General features: G+C 44.2%; 1 protein-coding gene across 1 annotated transcript; it reads right to left on the bottom strand.

The window, feature by feature from the left end:
- Window positions 1-16,928: 16,928 nt before the first annotated feature.
- On the bottom strand, window positions 16,929-17,372 carry LOC310856637 (ubiquitin-conjugating enzyme E2 D4-like; the record flags this gene model as incomplete). The annotated part of the gene is made up of 1 exon (XM_083762108.1): window positions 16,929-17,372. One exon carries the CDS (start codon window positions 17,370-17,372, stop codon window positions 16,929-16,931), a length of 444 nt encoding a protein of 147 aa, XP_083618234.1.
- Window positions 17,373-21,674: the final 4,302 nt, after the last annotated feature.

Genomic DNA, 21,674 nt, shown 5'->3' with positions numbered 1-21,674 from the left:
AGGCCCCAGGCTTCATTCAGCTAGCCACGCCCCCAGCGCCTCTCTCAGACCCCAGCCATTCCTTCAGCCATTCATTCAGCCAGTCACGCTCCCACCGTCCCTCTCAGGCCCCAGGCTTCATTCAGCTAGCCACGCCCCCAGCGCCTCTCTCAGACCCCAGCCATTCCTTCAGCCATTCATTCAGCCAGCCACGCTCCCAGTGCCTCTCTCAGGCCCCAGCCTTCTTTCAGCCATTCATTCAGCACCAGGATTGCTTTACGTAGCCTAGCACTTCATAGTACACGTTGTATATCGTATACTATAATATAGTATAGTACGCATAGTTGACATAGATACTCCACCGTTAGGTTCTTAGTTTACTTGTTTCACGTTAACTACTTTGTATTTGTGACGTATGACATGCCCCCCCTCCCCCGTCCCCTCCCTCTCTCCTATCCCCCCCCTCCCTCTCTCCCATCCCCCGTCCCCCTGTCCCGTCCCCCCACTCTCTGCCCGCCTCCGCCGAGGCTCCGCCCGCCTTCCTCATGGCTTCTCCTGCTGAGGCTCCGCCCACCCTCCCTCCGGCCTCTCATGCCTTCCCACAGGCCTCACCCGCCTACCCTCCCTTCCCGGCCCCCCCTCCCCAGGCTCCGCCCACCTTTCCCTCGGCCTCTCTTGCCTTCCCACAGGCCTCACCCGCCTACCCTCCCCCCCCGGCCCCCCCTCCCCAGGCTCTGCCCACCTTTCCCTCGGCCTCTCTTGCCTTCCCACAGGCCTCACCCGCCTACCCTCCCCCCCCGGCCCCCCCTCCCCAGGCTCTGCCCACCTTTCCCTCGGCCTCTCTTGCCTTCCCACAGGCCTCACCCGCCTACCCTCCCCTCCCGGCCCCCCCTCCCCAGGCTCTGCCCACCTTTCCCTCGGCCTCTCTTGCCTTCCCACAGGCCTCACCCGCCTACCCTCCCCTCCTGGCCACCTACCACCCTACGCTGGATCTCCCCAGCGTTCACTCCACGCTGCTACCCCCCAGCGTCCTTTCCGACCCCTCCTACCCTCTCCCCCCCTCCTCCCAATTTTTCTCTCTCCACAGCAACCCCAGCGGTCTTCCTGCCCAACTCCCCTCCGCCCCTCCTACCCCGTCCCCCCGTCCCCTCCCTCTCTCCTATCCCCCCTCCCTCTCTCCTATCCCCCCTCCCTCTCTCCTATCCCCCCTCTCCCGTCCCCCCATCCCCTCCCAGCCACCTCGCCACCGTGGTATCCCTTTTCATAATAGTCCATATTCGTAATATTCCATGTCAAATGTTTGGTCACCGTGCCAGGACAAATGGGAGGAGACAAATGGAGGGTGGGCGGAGCCTCGGCAGGAGAAGCCATGAGGAAGGCGGGCGGAGCCTCGGCGGAGGCGGGCAGAGAGTGGGGGGACGGGACAGGGGGACGGGGGATAGGAGAGAGGGAGGGGACAACTCTCCCTTCCCCAGACCTCGCCACGCTCTCCAACCTCCTCCAGTCAATTTCACTAGCCACGGCCACTTCGCTCCTCCGCCCTTACAACTCTCCCTTCCCTAGACCTAGCCACGCTCTGCCTCCTCTAGTCACTTTCAGTAACCACGGCCACCTCGCTCCTCCACCCCTACAACTCTCCTTTCCCTAGACCTAGCCACGCCCTCTGCCTCCTCTAGTCACCCTCAGTAGCCACGGCAACCTCGCTCCACCCCTACAACTCTCCCTTCCCTAGACCTCGCCACGCTCTCCACCTCCTCTAGTAACAACTTCCACAGCACTCCCCCCACATCGGCGCAGCATCCACCGCTGCCAGCCGAGGCCCCCCAAGACCTCGCCGCCCACCTGCTTGGCAGATGGGCCTCCCAAGCCTACCAGTTCCACCCGAACGAACCTCCCTGCTTCCCTCAATAAGTAGTCGCGGCCCGTTTGTCCTTTTTGGGGATATCGTCCATGCGCACCGTAAGACGAACGCCTTATGACGAACGCCACACGACGAGTGCCATTCGACCTCCTCCCCAAAGACTCCAGGGTCGGCGACCCCCCCGGAACCTACACATCCGCATTCATTCATCCCTCCTTCATCCCTCCATTTCTTCACTGTCAATAAATTCCTTAAACCTCCCCAATGGCGTGTTTATTCCTACTAGTGAAATGGAGTTGGAACAACTGATGTTCAGGAGGAGGAGAAACGCGCATTGGCCCTGCCCTTCATGCCACTCTCCGCCCTCCACGTCAATCTACCTGCCCCCATTTATACCTGCCCAGTACCACCCAGAATCCTCCATGCTTTGCCTGCCTCGCTGCGTCGCACACCAGCCGCCTCCCTACAGGCTTCTCGCAACCCACCCCCACCCCTTCACCTCCATTGCAGCTCCTCTCCCCGCTCCCCCCAAAGGAGCTACTACATCCACCTCGCCAAAAGTGGATCAAACGATTAAAACAAAACTCTCTCCTCTCCTTATCAGGTTCCTGCGGGGGGATATCGTCCATGCGCACCGTAAGACGAACGCCTTATGACGAACGCCACACGACGAGTGCCATTCGACCTCCTCCCCAAAGACTCCAGGGTCGGCGACCCCCCCGGAACCTACACATCCGCATTCATTCATCCCTCCTTCATCCCTCCATTTCTTCACTGTCAATAAATTCCTTAAACCTCCCCAATGGCGTGTTTATTCCTACTAGTGAATGACAGTTAGCGCCTTCCTGGTTCTCTAGACAAAAAAACAACAATGGGATTTTGCACTGGATTTTTGATTATTGCCCAAAATGTATTATGTACATGATTTGTGAAGCTTAAACATAATTTAAGAAGTAAAGTGCTAATGTTAGACCTATACACCATGCATTGTCACATTTGAAAATGGCATCACCCACCACTGTGCCACTTCCAACATACAGTATAATTTCATTTTAAAGTTTGTATGGAAATTCTTGAGAGGCGAGGACCGTACACGCCAAGGAATTGTTTAATTTAATTTCATTTTCTTATGTGGTTTAAGACCATGACCACTTGTTATACAGTAGACTACAAGAAGCTCATACAATCCTGTATACACACAATGTTCTAATCTATGCCATAGCATGCACCATAGATGTATATAGCTTGCGTATAAACAATATTTTGATGATTATGACCTCTGTCAGATTGCTAATTGATTCAGGAAAATAGAAAAATACATATGCTATTTTCAGATCTCTCTTTTTTTTTTAAATGCACACTTTTTTGAAGAATCAATGCCAGTGAGCTCTGTGGAACTGACTGAAGCCATTATGGGAACTGGGAAGCAAGTGAGCTAAACCTGCACATGAATGCCCCGAAATGTGTATACCTACTAAAATTGCCATTTTATCATCTCTTATTCAAATCCCCCCTTTAGCCTTGTAATATTCTAGTTATTCTCTTAATACTGTTGTTTTTGTTTGTTCTGCTTTGAGTACCAAGAAAAGTGTATGTACTGTTACTATTATTACTTTTACCAGGTCATGTAATTTGTTAGCTATACTGTACATGCCATGTGTGAAAGAGTCTCTTTATTTGTTATTGTTTAACTGTAGCCTATGTATTTGAAGAGTGACTTTAAGAGCTGTTATTATCGTGCAACATAAGTCAATGAGGAGAATATTTCAATTCCTGTATAATATCAATTTCTAATTAATGGAGCTACAGAGCAGGATATCTCAACAATTGGGCTTGTTGCATGGAAGAGTGGGGACGTTTTCGCTATAGTTTAAGTGGCTGAGGTGTGAGGAGAAAACAAGAGTGGAGTCTAAAGGCCTATTCATAGTCTGGATTTTCGGTGGTGAGGTGACCACCACTCCGGTGGTGAGCTGACCACCGGAGCTGAAATAACGTTGAGCGGTGGTGAGTAAAAACAGAGAGAAGGGCTGGAGCGGTGGCGGTGGTTTGCTCTTCACCGCGGCTCGTGACGTCATGTTGTAGTTCGGTGGTCACCCCACCACCGTAAATCCAGACTATGTATGAGCCTTAAGGCATCTTCAACTCACCAGATATGTTCCAATGACCTGTCCCTTAGAGGGGTGAGGTCATCTGACATGTGTAGCTCCACAAACACACAAACATGTTGTTTTTCATTAAGCCAGGCCCAAGAGGTCTTTTAAATGCCACAAGGTTGGACATTTACAATAACACTAATTAAATATAAGCACATGGTAGATTAGACGGAGGAGGACAGTCATGAGGGCTTCTCTAGACACACAGCTGATTTCATACCTGTACTTGACCATGATATTGTTGTCTTCTTTCTCTCCTTTGTCATCTTCCTTCTCTCCTTTGTCTTCCTCACCTTCCTCTGCTTGTGAGTTACAGGCACGGTTTGATATCAACAGCTTTTACAAGGCTGGGGACTTGGTTCTGGGGGGTTTGTTCACCAGGGTAGTCCATGTCTACCCTGATGTGTCTTTCACCTCCAAGCCACAGGAGCCCACTTGCCATGGGTGAGTACTATAGTATACACAGACAAATAATGGTTCTCAAATGGTTCTTTGAAATGTTACATGGTTCCACAAAGAAACATCAACTGAAGAACCATCTTCATGCTCTTCATATGGTTCTCTTTTTTTATGGTGCACCTTTAATCACTTCCAAATTTTGAATAGATAGAAAAATAGTAGATATACAAACGGGTACAAGCTCATAATCGATTACCTTGTAGCACGTTGTGAGCTTGTAGATTGGCTATTGTCGACATATCTACAGATATCTGGTGTAGAGTGAAAAATGAAAGCAGACAAAGTATAGGGTTTAAGTGTGTGTTTATGGTTTCTTTATAGAACCTTTAAAATAAATGGTTCTTTAAGTTGGCACCTTCTGTGTATATCATGAATACAATAGAAAACAAAAGAACAGGGATTTTGATAGATAGCAGCATGTTGTATATTTCTACAAAGTATAAATATTCAAGAATGCAGTAGAAATGTGTCTGTGTTAGTTTTTTTGGGTTCAGGCAGGCCCAGACGATGGCGTTTGCAGTCACAGAGATCAACAGAAACCGCAGCCTGCTGCCCAGAGTGACTCTGGGCTATAGCATCTTTTTCACCTGTCACACAATTCGGGGTGCATTCAACGCAGCGTTGTCATTGGTCAGCGGGAGAGAGGGTAGGTTTCAATTGGATGAGGCCTGTGCTGGGTCCTCTCCGGTGATCGGAATTGTGCGCGCCGTTTCCTCAACACACTCCATTGCCATCCATAGCGTGTTAGGTTTGTACAGAGAGCCCCAGGTATGTTTCCTTCTAGAAACCATTTACCATCACCGATTATAGGTTATGACATGCTTCATTTGGGTTGTTTATTTACAAATATAAAATGTGATAAATCATTGTATATCGTCTCTGTTGGGTAGAAACCTCATAAATACAAAACTGTTACTTTTCAGGATTCAAATTCGTATAGCAAAAGTAGCAGATCAACAAGCTCAAAATGTGTCGCTCCGCGCCAAGTTCGAGCTTGTAGATCTGCTACTTTTTATGGTTTTGTGTAACGATAGTAGTATGATCAAGTAGGGCGTTCAGTTACTTTGCAGTTTGTACAGCTTGAAAGAGCATGGAACATATTTACTTGCAGGCAGAGCATGTGATTGGAGCAAGAAAGCAGTAAAAAAAAATCTGCCTTTATTTGAATGTGTATAGTGTACGTTGACGGGATATGGGGGAGAGAGATGGGGGTGACACGCAGCAAAAGTCGTTGCGATCGGGAGTTGAACCCGCGACACGCTGTCTAGGCACTAGGCAGCCTAGGTGCCCCGGCCGCTAGGCTGGCCCGGGCCAGAAAGCAGGTTTTAAAAGATCGGAGTGAAATACATCAGTGTTAGAGGTGTGATTCCCAACCCAGGCATGAGAGAAGGAATCCTATGTCCCCTGTCGCTTAGGTGACACATTTAAATACATTGTAGGTTTGGGTTATTAGTACTAAAGTAATATTTCCTGTTTACACCTTATTCTCTTTTCTCTGTACAGATCCTGTCAGGTTGGTGGGAGGAACCAACAACTGTACTGGTATACTGGAGTTGAAACAGCTAGGAGAGTGGAGACCAGTGGATGGTGGGTTTGACTGGAACCTGAAGTCAGCAGCTGTAGTGTGTAGACAGCTGGACTGTGGTTCTGTTGTTGCAACAGAACGGACTTCTGCTTCTAGATGGGAACCTGCAGTGCATGCATGATTACATCTTCCTGTGTTGGTTCCGAGCCTTCACTGGTGAAGTGTGCAATGAATTTGCCTGCTGATTCTAGCGGTTACAGTCTAGAGTAGAGGTGATCTGTTCAGGTAACAATGTTTCCAACAATAACAGCCATGTTTACATCCTCTTATTTAATCTATCTATTTATTTATCCATTCATCTATCTATGGACTTTTTAGATGTGGATTGATGAAGATGATTTATTTCCACAACTTATAAGTACATTAATTTATTTCTCCTCCTCCTCTGTGCCCTGTCCCCCCCTCTCTGTCTCTATTTTCAGAGTCTGTGAGGTTGGTGAAGGGGAATAGTTTGTGTTCAGGCCGAGTGGAGGTGAAGTCTAAACAGTTGTGGGTCTCAGTGTGTGAAGGTGACTTTGACCATCAGGATGCAGAGGTGGTTTGTAAGGAGCTTGGTTGTGGGGCTCCTTCAGTCCTCCAGGGGGCGCTCTATGGGAAAATTAATGCTCCAATGTGGACCAAAGAGTTTCAGTGTGAAGGCAGTGAGTCTGTTCTCCTCGACTGTGTAACCTCAGACTCAACTAGAAAGACCTGCTCACCTGAAAAGATTGTTGGACTCACCTGCTCAGGTAAAAGACAAACTACGCCATTGGTTTTTATTATAATTTGACAATGATGTGATATTCATAAACTCTTTTCTCTGCACAGAGCCTGATGACATCAGATTGGTGGGAGGTATAGTTGAAATGAAACACCAGGGAGAGTGGAGGCCAGTTCCTTATTCCGGACCAGTCAGTTCAACGCAGAAGTTGTCATCTGTGGTGTGTAGAAAGCTAGACTGTGGGTCTGCTATTTCAGCAGAAAAGAGTTTTGCTCTTATATTAAGCCTGTCAGCTGGAAGGTGATCTGTTCAGGTAAACAATTCATGGACCCTAATATTCCACTAATCAAAATGTCTCATGTAAACAGAGAAAGTCCAGGGACTTATTTCCATTGAGGTCCTCTCAAAATTAACAGATTAATAAATTAAGAATACATTACAATTCAAAAACATATGACAGTAACATACAGTAGGCTACATACATAACATAAAACAAGTGCTCCCTTATCTATCCTATACAAATTACCCTCTATAGGGGAACCTAGGCATGCTGTCTGCTCTTCAAAATACCTCAGACTGGTTTTGAGGTCGTTCCTCTGTGTTGCGTCTATTTATGTAAGTAAATGATCCTTTGCCCACTTTACTATATACAGCTGCAGGAGGGCTCACACCTGCTATACTGGCCCTGGTGAAATGGTTGTGTACCTCGTTTACGTTTACCCGAGTGAAACATGTCTTTAAAATACACCATATCTGATCTTAGAATAATGGACCATGCATGGTTAATCTGGCCATGGTAACCCTGGATTCTACTGGGAGCCAGTTGAGCTCTCTACTTGGCCCCAATCCTAATATGATTACATTTTTTATATGATTATATTTTCCTTTAGTATAAAGTCTCACCCTCTCTATCACTCCTTCCTTCATACAGGACAGGTCCTGTTTGACTCCGAAGAAGATGCAAGTCGAAATGTCAGTCACCCTTGCAAAATAATCACCCCCGCAAAATAATCACCACTGCAAAATAACCACCCCCGCAAAATAATCACCCCTGCAAATAATCAACCCTACAAAATAGTCACCTCTGCAAAATACTGCAATCACTCTGCAAAATAGTAACCCCTGTAGGGTGCGTTGACAGGTGAGATTTTGTTCAACTTTTCATTCGTACTACTTATATTTGACAGCCAGCCTGCCTCTTTTGTGTCAGTTTGGTTTAACTGCCTGGGCCTCTCAGACAGGGCCTGCAACTTTGTTTTGTCTGACGGTTCCTAGTATAAGTCAACAATGTTAAGATAGCAGGTTAACCTCGGAATTGTTCACAGTATTGAGGAACCTTGGTTGCAAAGGAAACTAAGCAAGATGAAGCCACATCTTGCTGACGTGATGACGCAAGGCCGTGAACCCACGCTATGTGTGTATAAAACTCTGCATCTCTGTTTAAACTTCAGAAGAATGTTATATGGAACCTCGCTCTAAGCATTTCCATCTCTTCTCTGGAATAAACCCAAATATGAATTTCAATAAGAAGTTTCATCTGTTTATTGATGTAATTAATTGATACCTGACAGATACATATGGACCAGTAGAGAACAATAAAGCTATCATATGTCACTTTGAGGTGTGGTTATTGCCCCTGGAACAATCTTCCACTGCCTATCAAGTTAAGCTCCACCATTGAAAGGTTTAAATCCAAATCTAAATTACCTTCAGCTCAGTCTGCGGGCAATCAACTTATATACTCTGGTCACTGATTGTATACTTTAACTTTTGTGTTAAATTGTATTGCACTTATGTTCTTTTTTGTATATTTGTATGAGGTATTGCCTATGTTTCTTTTTACTATGCTGAATTGTATGAGGTCTTAATGCCATTTTAAATGGAAAGCATTTTGGGTCAAGTTGTTGTTTTTTAAATGCAGGGGGGGGGGGGGGCTGACCTCATTGACCTCATGCTTCCTTCTATGCATAAGTAGTCCATGAGTAGTCCAGGCTATGGAGAGTTGGTAACCAAATGGACCCTTTTAACTCTTGAGAGGGTCCATTTGGTTTCATTTTTACGATCTCAAGAGTTAAGTTATTGTTAAATATCTTCATTAGGCTACTTAATTTGCAAAGTCTACACATAAGAGAATGTAGAAGAATTGTCATTTCAATATTGATCATCAAACAGCATGGAATTGTGAGTCTTGGGTCTGAGAGGCTAAATGTCATCAAATGGTGGTGTGGCTCAAATGTTGAATAAATAATGGACCTTAAAAGGTTGAAAACCACTGCAATAAAAGCATAACAACAGCTAACACCACAACGTTGTCTTTGCTCTTATTTATTACTTCCATGCATGGGGCAACATATAGGCCTACTGGTCCATAGCTCTAATGCGTTTTAGAGCTGGATCAGAACTATAGGCAACATTCAAAAGAGCAGCCATAATAAGTAGCCTAAGCCTACCAAAAACTAAAATATGAAAAGAACAAACACAAAACATATCGGATGCTCTCTAGAGAAGCAGATGCTCCATAAATTCAGATTATTGTCAGACACCAAGGACTAGAAAACCTAGCTTTAATAAGCCAAACGCGAATCTGCCGTTGGCAAAAAAGTGTTATATGAGCATAGATCTATAGCCAAATAAAAGGAACTTTGAGATATGAAAACCAGCAGCGGGCTCTTTAAATCCTTCCCCCTCCCTCCACACACATGCACAATTAAGAGTCACACCCCACACTGTACACAGCTGTTTGATACAAACTCTTTTCGTGTGTGACTTAAAGAGTATTATTATACTATTATATTGGTGAAATAAAACATAAAAACGTATAATGTAACGTTACACAACATGGACTTACAGTACAGCTGCTGTCAGTGTGCTATATTCACAACAATGAACAAGCGTTGCTTTCTTAATTCCAAATGATTATGAATCTGATTCAGGTGAGTTAGCTAAACACTCTGCTCTGTGAAATTATGGTATTACGCAAAAACTACTGTGTACCTGTGAATTTAATTAATGAATAGTCCTATTGCAATGAGCTGTGTTTTGTGACGAAAGGGCTAAAGCACTGTGTGTGTGTGTGTGTGTGTGTGTGTGTGTGTGTGTGTGTGTGTGTGTGTGTGTGTGTGTGAGTGTGTGTGTGTGTGTGTGTGTGAGTATATATACCCACGCGCGCGCATGCGTTGCCAGGCTGCCCACAATAACTGGTAGGCTATGAAAACATGTAAACAGGGACAGATGTGTATTATTTTTTAAATATAATTGAACAGGTGCTTGAATAAGGTATTCCTCTGGTCCTATAGTTCTAAATATTATGTGTTCATTGTCAGTGTGCAGCACAGCCTATATCCTTGCAGTTCCTAGACCTATCAGCAGCATTTGACACAGTGAACCACCAGCTGCTCCTAGAAACCCTAGCGGAGCTAGGCATCGGTGGAACGGCACTAAAGTGGTTCTCCTCCTACCTCACCGATCGGACCTACCAGGTTTCCTGGAAAGGTCTGCTATCATCCCCCCGAACCCTCCAAACTGGGGTCCCACAGGGATCTGTACTTGGTCCCCTCCTTTTCTCACTGTACACTAAATCCCTTGGCACTATCATCTCTGCTCACAATATATCCTATCACTGCTACGCCGATGACACACAACTGTTCCTATCCTTCCCCCCCTCTGCCACTCAGGTGGAAGAGCGCATCACTGCATGCCTGGCTGACATATCACAGTGGATGTCCTCCAACCACCTCAAGCTGAACCCAGACAAGACTGAGCTTCTCTTCTTCCCAGCTAAGTCCTGCCCTATGCGGGAGCTAACTATTTCCGTAGACAACGCCCTGGTAACGTCTGTCCCAACAGCCAGGAATCTTGGTGTTGTCCTGGACAGTCAGCTCTCGTTCAAAGCTCACATCACAGCTGTCACTCGATCATGTAGGTTCACACTCTATAACATACGACGAATTAGACCGTTCCTCACCCAGGAATCAGCCCAGCTCCTAATCCAGACAACAGTCTTGTCAAAACTCGACTATTGTAACTCCCTCCTTACTGGCCTACCAGCATGTGCACTTAAGCCTCTCCAGCTGATCCAAAATGCAGCAGCTCGCTTGGTCTTCAACCAGCCAAAATTCTCACATGTCTCCCCCCTGCTCCGCTCCCTCCACTGGCTCCCGGTCGCTGCCCGCACAGAATACAAAACTCTGATGCTGGCATTCAAAGCAACCAAAGGTATGGCTCCCCCATATCTTACAAGTATGATTGAACCCTACAAACCCTCCCGCGCACTCAGATCAGCCAACGCAGGGAAACTGGAAGTACCCTCACTAAAAACGCCGGGACAACGCTCCACACGTCCCAAACTCTTCTCCCTTCTGGCTCCAAAACTGTGGAATGCACTTCCCATTGCAGTCAGAACTGCAGCATCACTCCCAATCTTCCGCCGTAGCCTGAAAACCCACCTTTTCAGACTCCATCATGGCCCATAGCACTTACCCTAACCCCTTACATAGCATTTCTGTTGGCTTAGATAGCATTTGACACAGACTTATAGCATGTTATGTAGACAGCACTATAATTGTATTGTATATAGTCATAGCACGCCATAGTACATATGTATAGCATAGTAGTGAATATGTATAGTTTATTATGTATAGTGTATGTATAGTTTCATCATATAGATATTCCACTGTTACCTTCTTATCTTACGCATGTTTCATGATAAATGCTTTTATGTGATGTATTCCCATGCTTTTGTTCTTGCCTAAATGTAAGTCGCTCTGGATTAAGAGCGTCTGCTAAATGCCTAAATTGTAAATTGTAAATTGTACTATAGTTCTCCTGTAAGTTCATCTGAATAAAGAGCATGAGCATCAACCCTCAACAAACTAGTGATAATGTAGAGCAGCAATGTTCTCAAACATTTCCATGTCAAGGAACCCAAATTGATAGGCTATATAGCCTGTGTAGACTCTAGGCATGTGCACCTTTTCTTCTTTGTACTTCTTTTGTTTTATGCATCCTTATGTCATTGTATAATTGTTTTCCCGTTGCTTTAATTGATGTTCTGTGTAAAAGCACATTGAATTGCCTTATTGGTACACCTGTCATAAAGAACAAGACTCATGCTGCCCTCTAGTGGAAGCTGAAGTACAGTAGCTCAACAGACCAATAATCTCCCATTCTGACCTGAGATCAGATTCATACGAGGTTTCCGCCGGACACACACTGGTCTGATTAACCCATTCTGACCTGAGATCAGATTCTAAAAATGTCAGTCGCTCTTCGATTTTTCAAAAATAGCAGACCTACAAGCTCGTATTGCGCCACTCGGTGGCGCGATATGAGCTTGTAGATCTGCTATTTTTAAATAGCTAAAGCATAACATGATGCTGACACCAAAATGGGTGCCCGGTCAGAATGGGTTTTAAACCACTTCAACCCTACACAGTCCCCACCACTGGAGCCAGTCAGATGGATGGAGAATGGACATGATGACTGGAGACACCACCGAGGGGGGTCTACAATGACTTTAGTCCATGAGATCCAAAGTTTGACCCTGGCATCACTTACACATGTCGAGAAGCCAAGAAGAGGACATCTCAGGGTAGGAAGCTTTTTTCCCCCTTTGCTGCTGATTGTGTTGTGTCGGCCAGTGGTTCCCAAAGTGGGGTCCGGGGGCCCGCCAGGGGTCCTTGAGGGAGTTCCAGGGGGTCCCCAGCTAATCTTCTCTGTGCAGACAGTGTGGTCTGTGAGCTCTGATCTTCTCTGTGCAGACAGTGTGGTCTGTGAGCTCTGATCTTCTCTGTGCAGACAGTGTGGTCTGTGAGCTCTGATCTTCTCGGTGCAGACAGTGTGGTCTTTGAGCTCTGATTGTCTCTGTGCGGACAGTGTGGTCTTTGAGCTCTGATTGTCTCTGTGCGGACAGTGCGGTCTGTGAGCTCTGATCTTCTCTGCACAGACAGTGTGGTCTGTGAGCTCTTACTGTATCTTCTCTGTATTGTCCTGTCTATTGTCTCTGACCACATGGTTAACTGTCTCTCAATAATTAGAAAAGCAGGAATTGCCAAACAATGATCTAAAAAATAAGATGGGGTCTACATGTGGCTCACATGTGGATATCAGATTTCATGGAGCAACTCTACAATTCATAATAGCCATCTATTACGAAACTATGATGTATGTTACAATATTTGGGGTTCAGTCTGATCGGATGTCTTTATTAAAATGTATTGCAAAAAAATCACACCCGTGTGAAGTGAGGGGCGCTCTTATCATTATACATCATCATACATCATCTCATGATCAACTGAATGTATGTGATTGGTTAGCCAATTTGCTCGTCTACATATCGTAAATGGTCCCTTCATTGTCAATAGCATTTAATGTTTGTGTTGCCACAAATTTACGTCAATTTGAGGCACATATGACCTAATTTCTCCTTTCCTTGAACTGAATTTATGTGGTTGGTTAGCTGATTTGCTCGTCTACATATGACGTAAATTGAACCTTCATTGTCAATGGCATTTAATTTAATGTTTGTGTTGCCACAAATTTACATCATATTTGACGGACATTTGACCTAAATTCTCCTTTCATTGTCAATGGGAAAAATATTGAGACGTGTGTGGACAAAAGCTGCCCCTCAAAATTCACACAAAAATCGAGATATCTCGATTATTGTCATTGTTGTGAATGAATGCATGGGACCCGAATGGAAACAAGACCGCAAGGTCTTTTCTTTCGGTGCTATCCCTTTGGACCAATGTTCTTTGACTGTACGATGTACTGTTTTGCATTTGTTATTGTCTAATAAAATAATCAATCGATCAATCAATCAAAACTTTTAATAATAATAATAATAATAGCTCAGATTTATATAGCGCTTTTCTAAATACCCAAAGCGCTTTACAAGGGAACACTAGGAACAGACTTTATTAAGAGAAAAAAAACAAAGTAAAACATAACAGATACAGGGTTAAAAAGATAAAAGGATAAACGAGACCTCAGCTGGGTATTGCACTTTGCTTAGCCAATCAAATCATCGCTATGGGGTGATCAGCCAATCACAAGCCAATGTTTGTGTTCACACAGACCCGGAAAGCTGGGCATAGGAGGGGCTCCCTCAAAAAAGAAAGTAAAAAAATGACACCCGTGTCATACGTCATCATACATCATCTCATTCTCAACCAATGGCAGGCACATCTCCCACTCAATCACGCCGGCCAATCACAATTTGTGTCCTCACTTTTGTCTTCAATGTTTGCGTTTACACACTTTTGTCTTCAATGTTTGCTTTTACACAGACCCCCAAAGCTGGACATGGGAGGGGCTAGCGCCCCTCAAAGAATATAAAACATGATTTATTTATAAATTATTTGCGCCCTGTGTCCGGTTTGCACAGGACACAGGGACACACTCACAGGGACAGAAACAGGGGGGAAAAAAGCAGGTTGAATCTTGGAGTTGTGGGTCGAGTTAAACAAAACAAGACTTCTAACAAGTAATAACGGCATACAGTAGCTCTCATGTGGCCAGTCTGTGACATCAGGTAATTTATGACATGTCTACAGTATGATGACGTGTGACTGACTCAAAATCTGAGCAAGGTCTGATCTAAACCTCATTGACTTCCAATTATAAAAGTAACTTTTTTCCTTTTCTATTAAATCATAATGTGAACAAAACGGGTGGAGTTACTTCTTCAAAGTTCAGCCTACTGGTCTGAAGAAAGGTGGCACTGATCAGTCCAGTGGTTTGCTAGTTAACCTCCGGATACACAGAGAGAAAATCTTATAGAATATAGACCTAGTGGCACGCACAAGACATCCGGCGTTGATTCGGCAAGACTTTGCAAGACCTGGACAGACCCACTCACGGACAGAGACACAGTGACAGACCCTCTTCTAGTCGTCTCAGTTGTGTAAAAAAGAACAAGACGCGTGGCTCCCTGTGAATCTCTGATGTCACATTGATGCAATTTACAATGTAGGCAGACGCTCTTAATCCAGAGTGACTTGCATTAAGCAAGAACAAAAAGAATGGCATTACATCACATAGTATGAACGTCATATTATGTCAGTCTTGCCAAAATATGGAGTTCAGCAGGACGGTGGATGAGATTATTATGTCCGTATTACTATTATCACAAAACGTTACGGTACTATTACTAATATTCACAATGATGAAATCTTGCTTTACCAATCTAATAAACATTCCGCAGCAAAAAAATATTCAGAATTTCATTTTCCTTTTATGTAAAGCATCTTTGGGTACTTAGAAAAGTGCTATATTAATCAGAGCTATTATAATTAAATTTAATTATTAAACATGAATCAAAAAAGTGTGTGAATAATTCAGTGTGGAACTAGTTTAGGGATGAACTAGGGAACGGCAAGGCTGATAAAACACACCATTAACCTCACCTGCCTTGATCCAACTGCTATTCCTGCTTCCTTCGAGAATAAACTATGTATTTATTTTTTTATTCTTTTGTAATTCAAGTTTTTATTTTTCAGTCTTACACTCAAAAACAGCACAACAAAATAACTGTCTGTACTTATAGTACATAATGATAATAATCAATAAACATATAGATGATAAACAAGAAACAAGGAGTAACACCACAAAACAAATCATCTAGTCACAGCCACGACCTATCAAAAAATACACAGTAGACCTCACCTATTATATAGCCTACCCTGAGAGAGAGTCTCATAGAGCAAGTGTCTTGCTTCAGAGAGGCATGCCATTAAAAAGAACCTCAAGTGGTTATAAGGACCGTCTCCAGTAAAATGAGCAAACAACTAACAAAAAACTCCACTTAAAAATAAAAATAACCAGCCCTTTTATAATATAATAATGGCCATCTGTCCTCATGCTGTGCCCTTGCCGCAGTGGAGAGGCCTGAGTGATACATGACTGTTAAAACCAAAGATGTTTAATTTATGAAGATACACCATCCCGATTGGAGCCACTAGAGGTGACATGGTACACAAATCCTACAAATGGTCTACTAACTGATGATTACTGGTGCTAGATCCTGCGAGTGTTTCTGGAACAGAGAAAGGTTGATAACGTGTATTAATTTATCTTCTCTATCTTGTCTCTCTGAAAAAAGTCATTTTTGTATGAAGATCTTGGGAATATTGTGTGGCTTGTCACTTGTGACCAATATTTAGTTCAGTGACCATGGGGCAAGAGAATGGTTCAGAAGCTGTGGTCATGTTCACCTTTCCATTGGAAATAATAGACTGATGGCTTCTAATTCCCCCACAGACATCTTGACTTTTCCATAGTTTGCAGCTGTCAACCCTCCTCTGGAGTCAGCCCTGAAGGATAGTCATTTTGTATTTTAAAACAAAAGGCCAGACACCAGAGGGTTACGCTTGGCATGGGTTGATCTGAGATGTTCTGGTCTCCATCATGTAGATTGTTGCAACAACGCTGCCAACTTGCTGTGGCGGTGTGCCTGTCAACCTTATGCTGGCAATTGTATGGCTATCTTTAATGCCTTTTTTGTTACGTTTTTTAGCCTTTTAATGGAAATACGATAAAAATAGAATATGTAGTTTTATATACCAAACCAAAAGCAAACAAGGAAAATGTTAATACAATGATAAAATCTTTTCAGTCCGGTAAAGAAAGTTCTGAGGAAAAAAACACCATCTAGTCTTTTGGTTGTATCCGGGTAGCACAGTCAGTACAGCCCTCATTCTGTCCCACAAGTTTCTGGGTTTGATCTCAGTCATCGGCAACCAGCATAGGTGTAGCATGGCTTGGGTAACTACAGTAAGTTTTGCAATGAGTACTGGGAGCTGATGGTAGGTGTGGAGCTCAACCTCAGCAATCCAGGAGAGTTCTGCCAATGAGGGGGCAGAAAACTGCCCGGTCACGAGGTTCATGTAACTCGTTTGTCACTCTAAAGCCCATAGACTGCAATGCATTCCGTAAACCTCCGGTTCAGGCCTTTGTCACTCTTCCCCAATAGAAGTCTATGTAGAAGAGCGGCCATTGTTGGACTGGCCCCATGAAGTGAACAGAGTTGTCGGAACTCTCTCATCTATGTGCAGAAATCCGTCTCCCAGGGGGAGAACTGGTGACACACTCTTGTTCTTGCCGATACTGACAATAAGCACTCTGGTCTGATCCGCTACTTATTTTGGAGGAATGAGTCCAGCAAGATGTGCACCAAACCTTCAGTCTTTTTCACATTGCATACTTTTGAGTCCATTCTCTGGCTAAGGTGTTGTACTGCTGTTTATCGGATTTGTAGATGTGCGCAATGTCCGGGACAAGAGGGTCATCCGGATTTGGATCGCAAAGCAAAGAGCATATGGACAATAACACCTTCGATACCGTGAGGGCGGGTGACCATTGTGACCTCAGGATGTCCAGGCAAATGCTCCCGTTGCTGTTTATGTTTGGGTGATAGATCTTGGTCGTGAAGGCTACCTTTGGAGGTTTAAAGGGGTAGTCGGTGGGGAAGTGGATGGCGAGGAAGAACACCCCTCCTTGGTATGCGCTGTCGGTCGGTCCCATGATGGTGGCCTGCCAGTGAAACAGGTCCTCCCCAATTGGACCGGCTGAGCACTGAGCTGGTGGGTCCGTCTGTAGGTCCTGCAGCTCCTTCTTTATCCTCCTCAAAGCCATGCCTGTTGAAGTACGTTTGTAAGTTTAGGTCTGATTTGCTTTCGATAGCGACTAACTCCAAACACCAAACTCTTTGACTAAGCTGCAGAGAGATGTTGTCTTCGTTGACCTCTGTGTGGCCTGCTTTTAAATGGCCAGATTGGTTAATGCTGTGACGTCACCGTTAGGTCACAAAAGTGACGTCATTGACCCGCGCACAACATCGTCAGCCACCCTGCTGGCTGGCGTGAGCTATGCTTTACTGCTGTGCTGTACTCTGAATAAACAACTCATGGAACATCGAATCTCGCCTGTCTGCCGTGCACATTTCTCTCCTGTATGGTATAAAATATACTTCATTGTCTATGGCGTTTTCTTAAACAAGCATTGTTGAAAAACAAACATTAAAGCTGTACTGTATATAGGAGGGGCTAGCGCCCCTCAAAAGTCACACGTGTGTGAAGTGAAATATATGCTCTGGTTTTAAATCTATATAAGGGTTTGAGGTAGAGTTGCTGGCCAGCTCCATATGATCTAGGTGATGATCCAATCTTCTCCATGTATGGTTATCTAGTGTTTGATAAGGTCAGTGTCTTTGACCAAGAAATGCACAATATCTAAGGGTCTCCATGGTGTCACGTGATATCATGAGGCGTGACCATATATGTGATATTACGAATTACGTAATATCGCGTCGTGCTGCGCCGCGTTGTGACTACTCGAGGCGTATATCCCCATATATTCCCATATATGGGGATTCGGGAAGGGCCCCTGGCGATGTTGTCTATGTCGCGTCTATGCCGATCCCTGATGATGTCACGTAAATCCGACATGTGGTCGACCAAATTATTTGGACAAAGAATCAAAGGTATATTTATGGTCATGATTCACCGGGAGCCTGGATGGCTTGGTTCCAGGCTTAATATAATTTATATTTATATCAATATATTAGGAAATCTCCATGGGGAAATTGATCGGTTTTCTATCTGTGGCACCACAAAATGGCCACCGCTGCTATACCCTATACTCAGTATGTCTGAGCGAGTCCAGGTTGTCATGGTTACCATTGTTGCTGGTCAGACTTCACCTGTCTGATATCATGGACTCCATATTTGGGCTGCATGGCTGAAGAGAAATGAAAGACTACTATTTTTCCATCATGGACATTGGCTGGCTTTATCTAAGTCTGACATCTTGGACTATATATAGGCATAGCTGAGTTACAACTCATGGCTGAGCTACAACATGCCTCAATGTCCATTGATGACATATTGTGACATCACCACAAGAACATCCCTGCCAGACAGTATATAATCACAGGCAGGTTTCCTTACCTCCATAAAAGTCCTTTTTTGCGTGGTGCTTCCTGTGGCGGTAGAGCCATGTCTCTAGGAGAACAGAAGTGGTTCATATTGCTCATCAGCCTTGTGTTATTTTCTCTATACTATATTCCTACTGTCGTTCTTTGCGGCGGCCTTATCATCCTCTTTTTGTGTTATATGGAATGGTATAACAGACAATCTCTGTATGTGAAGCAGTTCATATATCCCAGTCCTACCGTGATCTGTGCGCTAGTGGTATGTTCTCTAAGTCTTTATTACGCGCCCGCTCTTCTACGCGTCATCCTTATCCTCGGAGCGTCCGTTTTGGCATGTTATCATAACAGACAGTGGATGTACGGGTTCTTAGGCCCTGATGCCCAGCGTGTACTGACCATTGCAGCCGCATTCTGGCGCCAGTGGACCAGCAGGAACAGAGTCCTGTCTTCCGCACCAGAGAGAACCAGAGGCCGCCACTGCAACCATGCAACCATTGTCCCGGATCCAGGAGTCCATTCTGGCCCAAGTCTTCAGCGGACTACTGGCGGTTATCGACAAGACGAGTTGTTCGTGTCTAATCCCCGGGATGTCTTCATGGGGAGCAACATCAGGAAACCTGAAGGTCGAGTTGGACTGCCGGAGAGCGGAGGACTGGACCAACTGAACCAAGAAGTGGACTGTTTGTCAGAGAACACATTCACCATCACCACTCAGCGCCATTCTCTGCAGAAGATGCGCTACAGGAGGAAGAACATCCTCCGTCCTCTCAAATCCATGGCGCTCCCAGTCACAACGAAGGTGACGTTCCCAGACGACAAGATGCTCAAAGAGAGTCACAATGATGACGGAACTGTTACTGTCGAGCAGAAAAGCAAAAGCAAGCGAGATCCTATTGCAAAAGTCCTCAAGCGATGGGAAAGCACAGGCCTAGTCGGACAATTCTATGATCAAAGACAGCGGCAGCGTTAATGTGCTCGCTCTCGCACTGTGTTTTGCAGTTTTGTCCTCATAGCATTCTGGCTTTGAGGATGCAAGTGGCACCGTTTGCAGGGGGAGACATACAAAAAGAATGAAAGTTCCGTAAAAGTCCATAGACTTGGCTGCCACATGACGTCATATTCATGTGGCACCCACTATCAATATTTTACATATTTCAGAGAACATTCATGGTAATGTGTATTTTTAGACTCTACACCAAACCTCTTTGCTGAAAATAGACGATTTTTGGCTAATGTTCCCCTCAGAATATAGGGATGCTAGGGTTTAAGTGGTTAAGGTAAATAAAAGAAAATGTTCCTATCACACAAAGATTTGGAAACGCCGCTTTAGTAATTATGAGGACCCCCTTTTGAAGACCCCTGCTATAGAGGTACAAATGTATCCCCAATGCAGTGATTCTGAGACCCTGGTCAACAATACGTATATGGGGTTAAGGTTTAAGAGTCAATTGCAGAAATGCAGCCTTGTAAAGACTCAAACCACTCAATGAAGAAACCAAGACAAAGTCTTCAAACCGAGGCTTGACATTTATTCTGCACCAAAAACATCCAGCAATGACACTCTCCCATATTACTGAATATCAACAATGTAAATTAAAAAGAAAATTATATCTAGTGTGCTACACTGAAGCGATCTTGGTGGCTGATTTTATGGAGCACTTCACTGAGGGATATTTCACTTTCAAAAAGGTTTTTGTCTCCACCAGCCGAAGCACCCCCGAGTTTTTAAGTCGCTTAATTTAGTATTTAGATAGGCTATTTGATATTCATTTTAGCTGCCCTAGGTGAGGCAGCTAAAATTAATATCAAATATTTAAATACTGAATCAAGTAACTTAACTTAAGAAGGATGTTACATGATAAATGTGTTAAATGACATATCCCTTTAAGAACTGTTTATATGCAGTATATTGTGGTAATGGCACATTGACATCTACAGTGAGGCAAAACCTGTAATGATAAAATAAAGGCCTTTTGTTTACAATGCACTTAACCCATTTTGGGCGGGAACCCCTTTTAGTGTTTTAAACATTGTTATAATTTAGCTATTGAAAAATAGCAGATCTACAAGCTCATAGCGCGCTACGAGCTTGTAGGTCTGTTATTTTTGAAAAATCGTGAAAAAACTTATTTCAGAAAACTGGAGGATTTACATTTTTGAGGTCAGGCCTAAATGGGTTAAAGCAGCATGTGACAATAAAATAACATATCGATGGTGATTAAAGCACGGCACTAAAGGACTTTCCAACACCTGGTCTGGGAAAGGTTGGCATAATCAACAAGCAGCATTTGTGAGATTCAGTAGTTTCAGTCAGACCTGTTGAAATAAAGTTATAACAGTGTTGTTCTTCATCAACACGCTTTATCATGATTCAGTGTTTGGAACTATTGGTTACTCGATGGCAAGCGTTACTTCACATTCTTGTTGCAAATTCCAAACTGGTAAGTTGGTTTTGGCAAATTATTGAATATTACTAATATGTTTTTTTTGCTCCCGATCCGATTCTGATGATTTGATTTTCAGTATCTGCCGATACCGATTTTTCCCGATCCGATATTTATATTTTTTATAGAACACTTATGCCATATCACATCACAATATCCAGTCTAATATCAAGATATGGATATAATATTGATACAAGGATGTCCCGATCAAATTATTTTGCTCCAGATCCGTTTCCGATCATTTGAAAATGATCGGCCCTGATTTCCGATCACGTGATCGGATCAGGACAACCCTAATGACTAATATCTGTTGTTTACAACAGAGCTCTATGGAGTGTCGAAGCTCTCTCTCTCTCTATATATATAAATATAGCTCTGGTTTCAACCAAGTAGATCCCTGGCCTGTTCATGTTCAATTAGAAAACGTTGCAATGTCACAAAATACAAAACTAAATTCTCTTAAACTCTGTGGTTCTCAAAGTAGGGGTCCGTCCGGGGTGGGGATCCCCTAGAAGTCCTTGAGGTGGACACCCCAGTTAAATGATAGATAGTTAGTATCCA

The sequence above is a fragment of the Protomyctophum parallelum genome, assembly GCF_964188405.1.
Source record: "Protomyctophum parallelum genome assembly, chromosome: 1".
In the NCBI taxonomy this organism is placed as follows: Eukaryota; Metazoa; Chordata; class Actinopteri; order Myctophiformes; family Myctophidae; genus Protomyctophum; species Protomyctophum parallelum.
The sequence above is the reverse complement of the archived record's forward strand: the minus strand, read 5'-3'. Positions and strand labels throughout refer to the sequence as shown.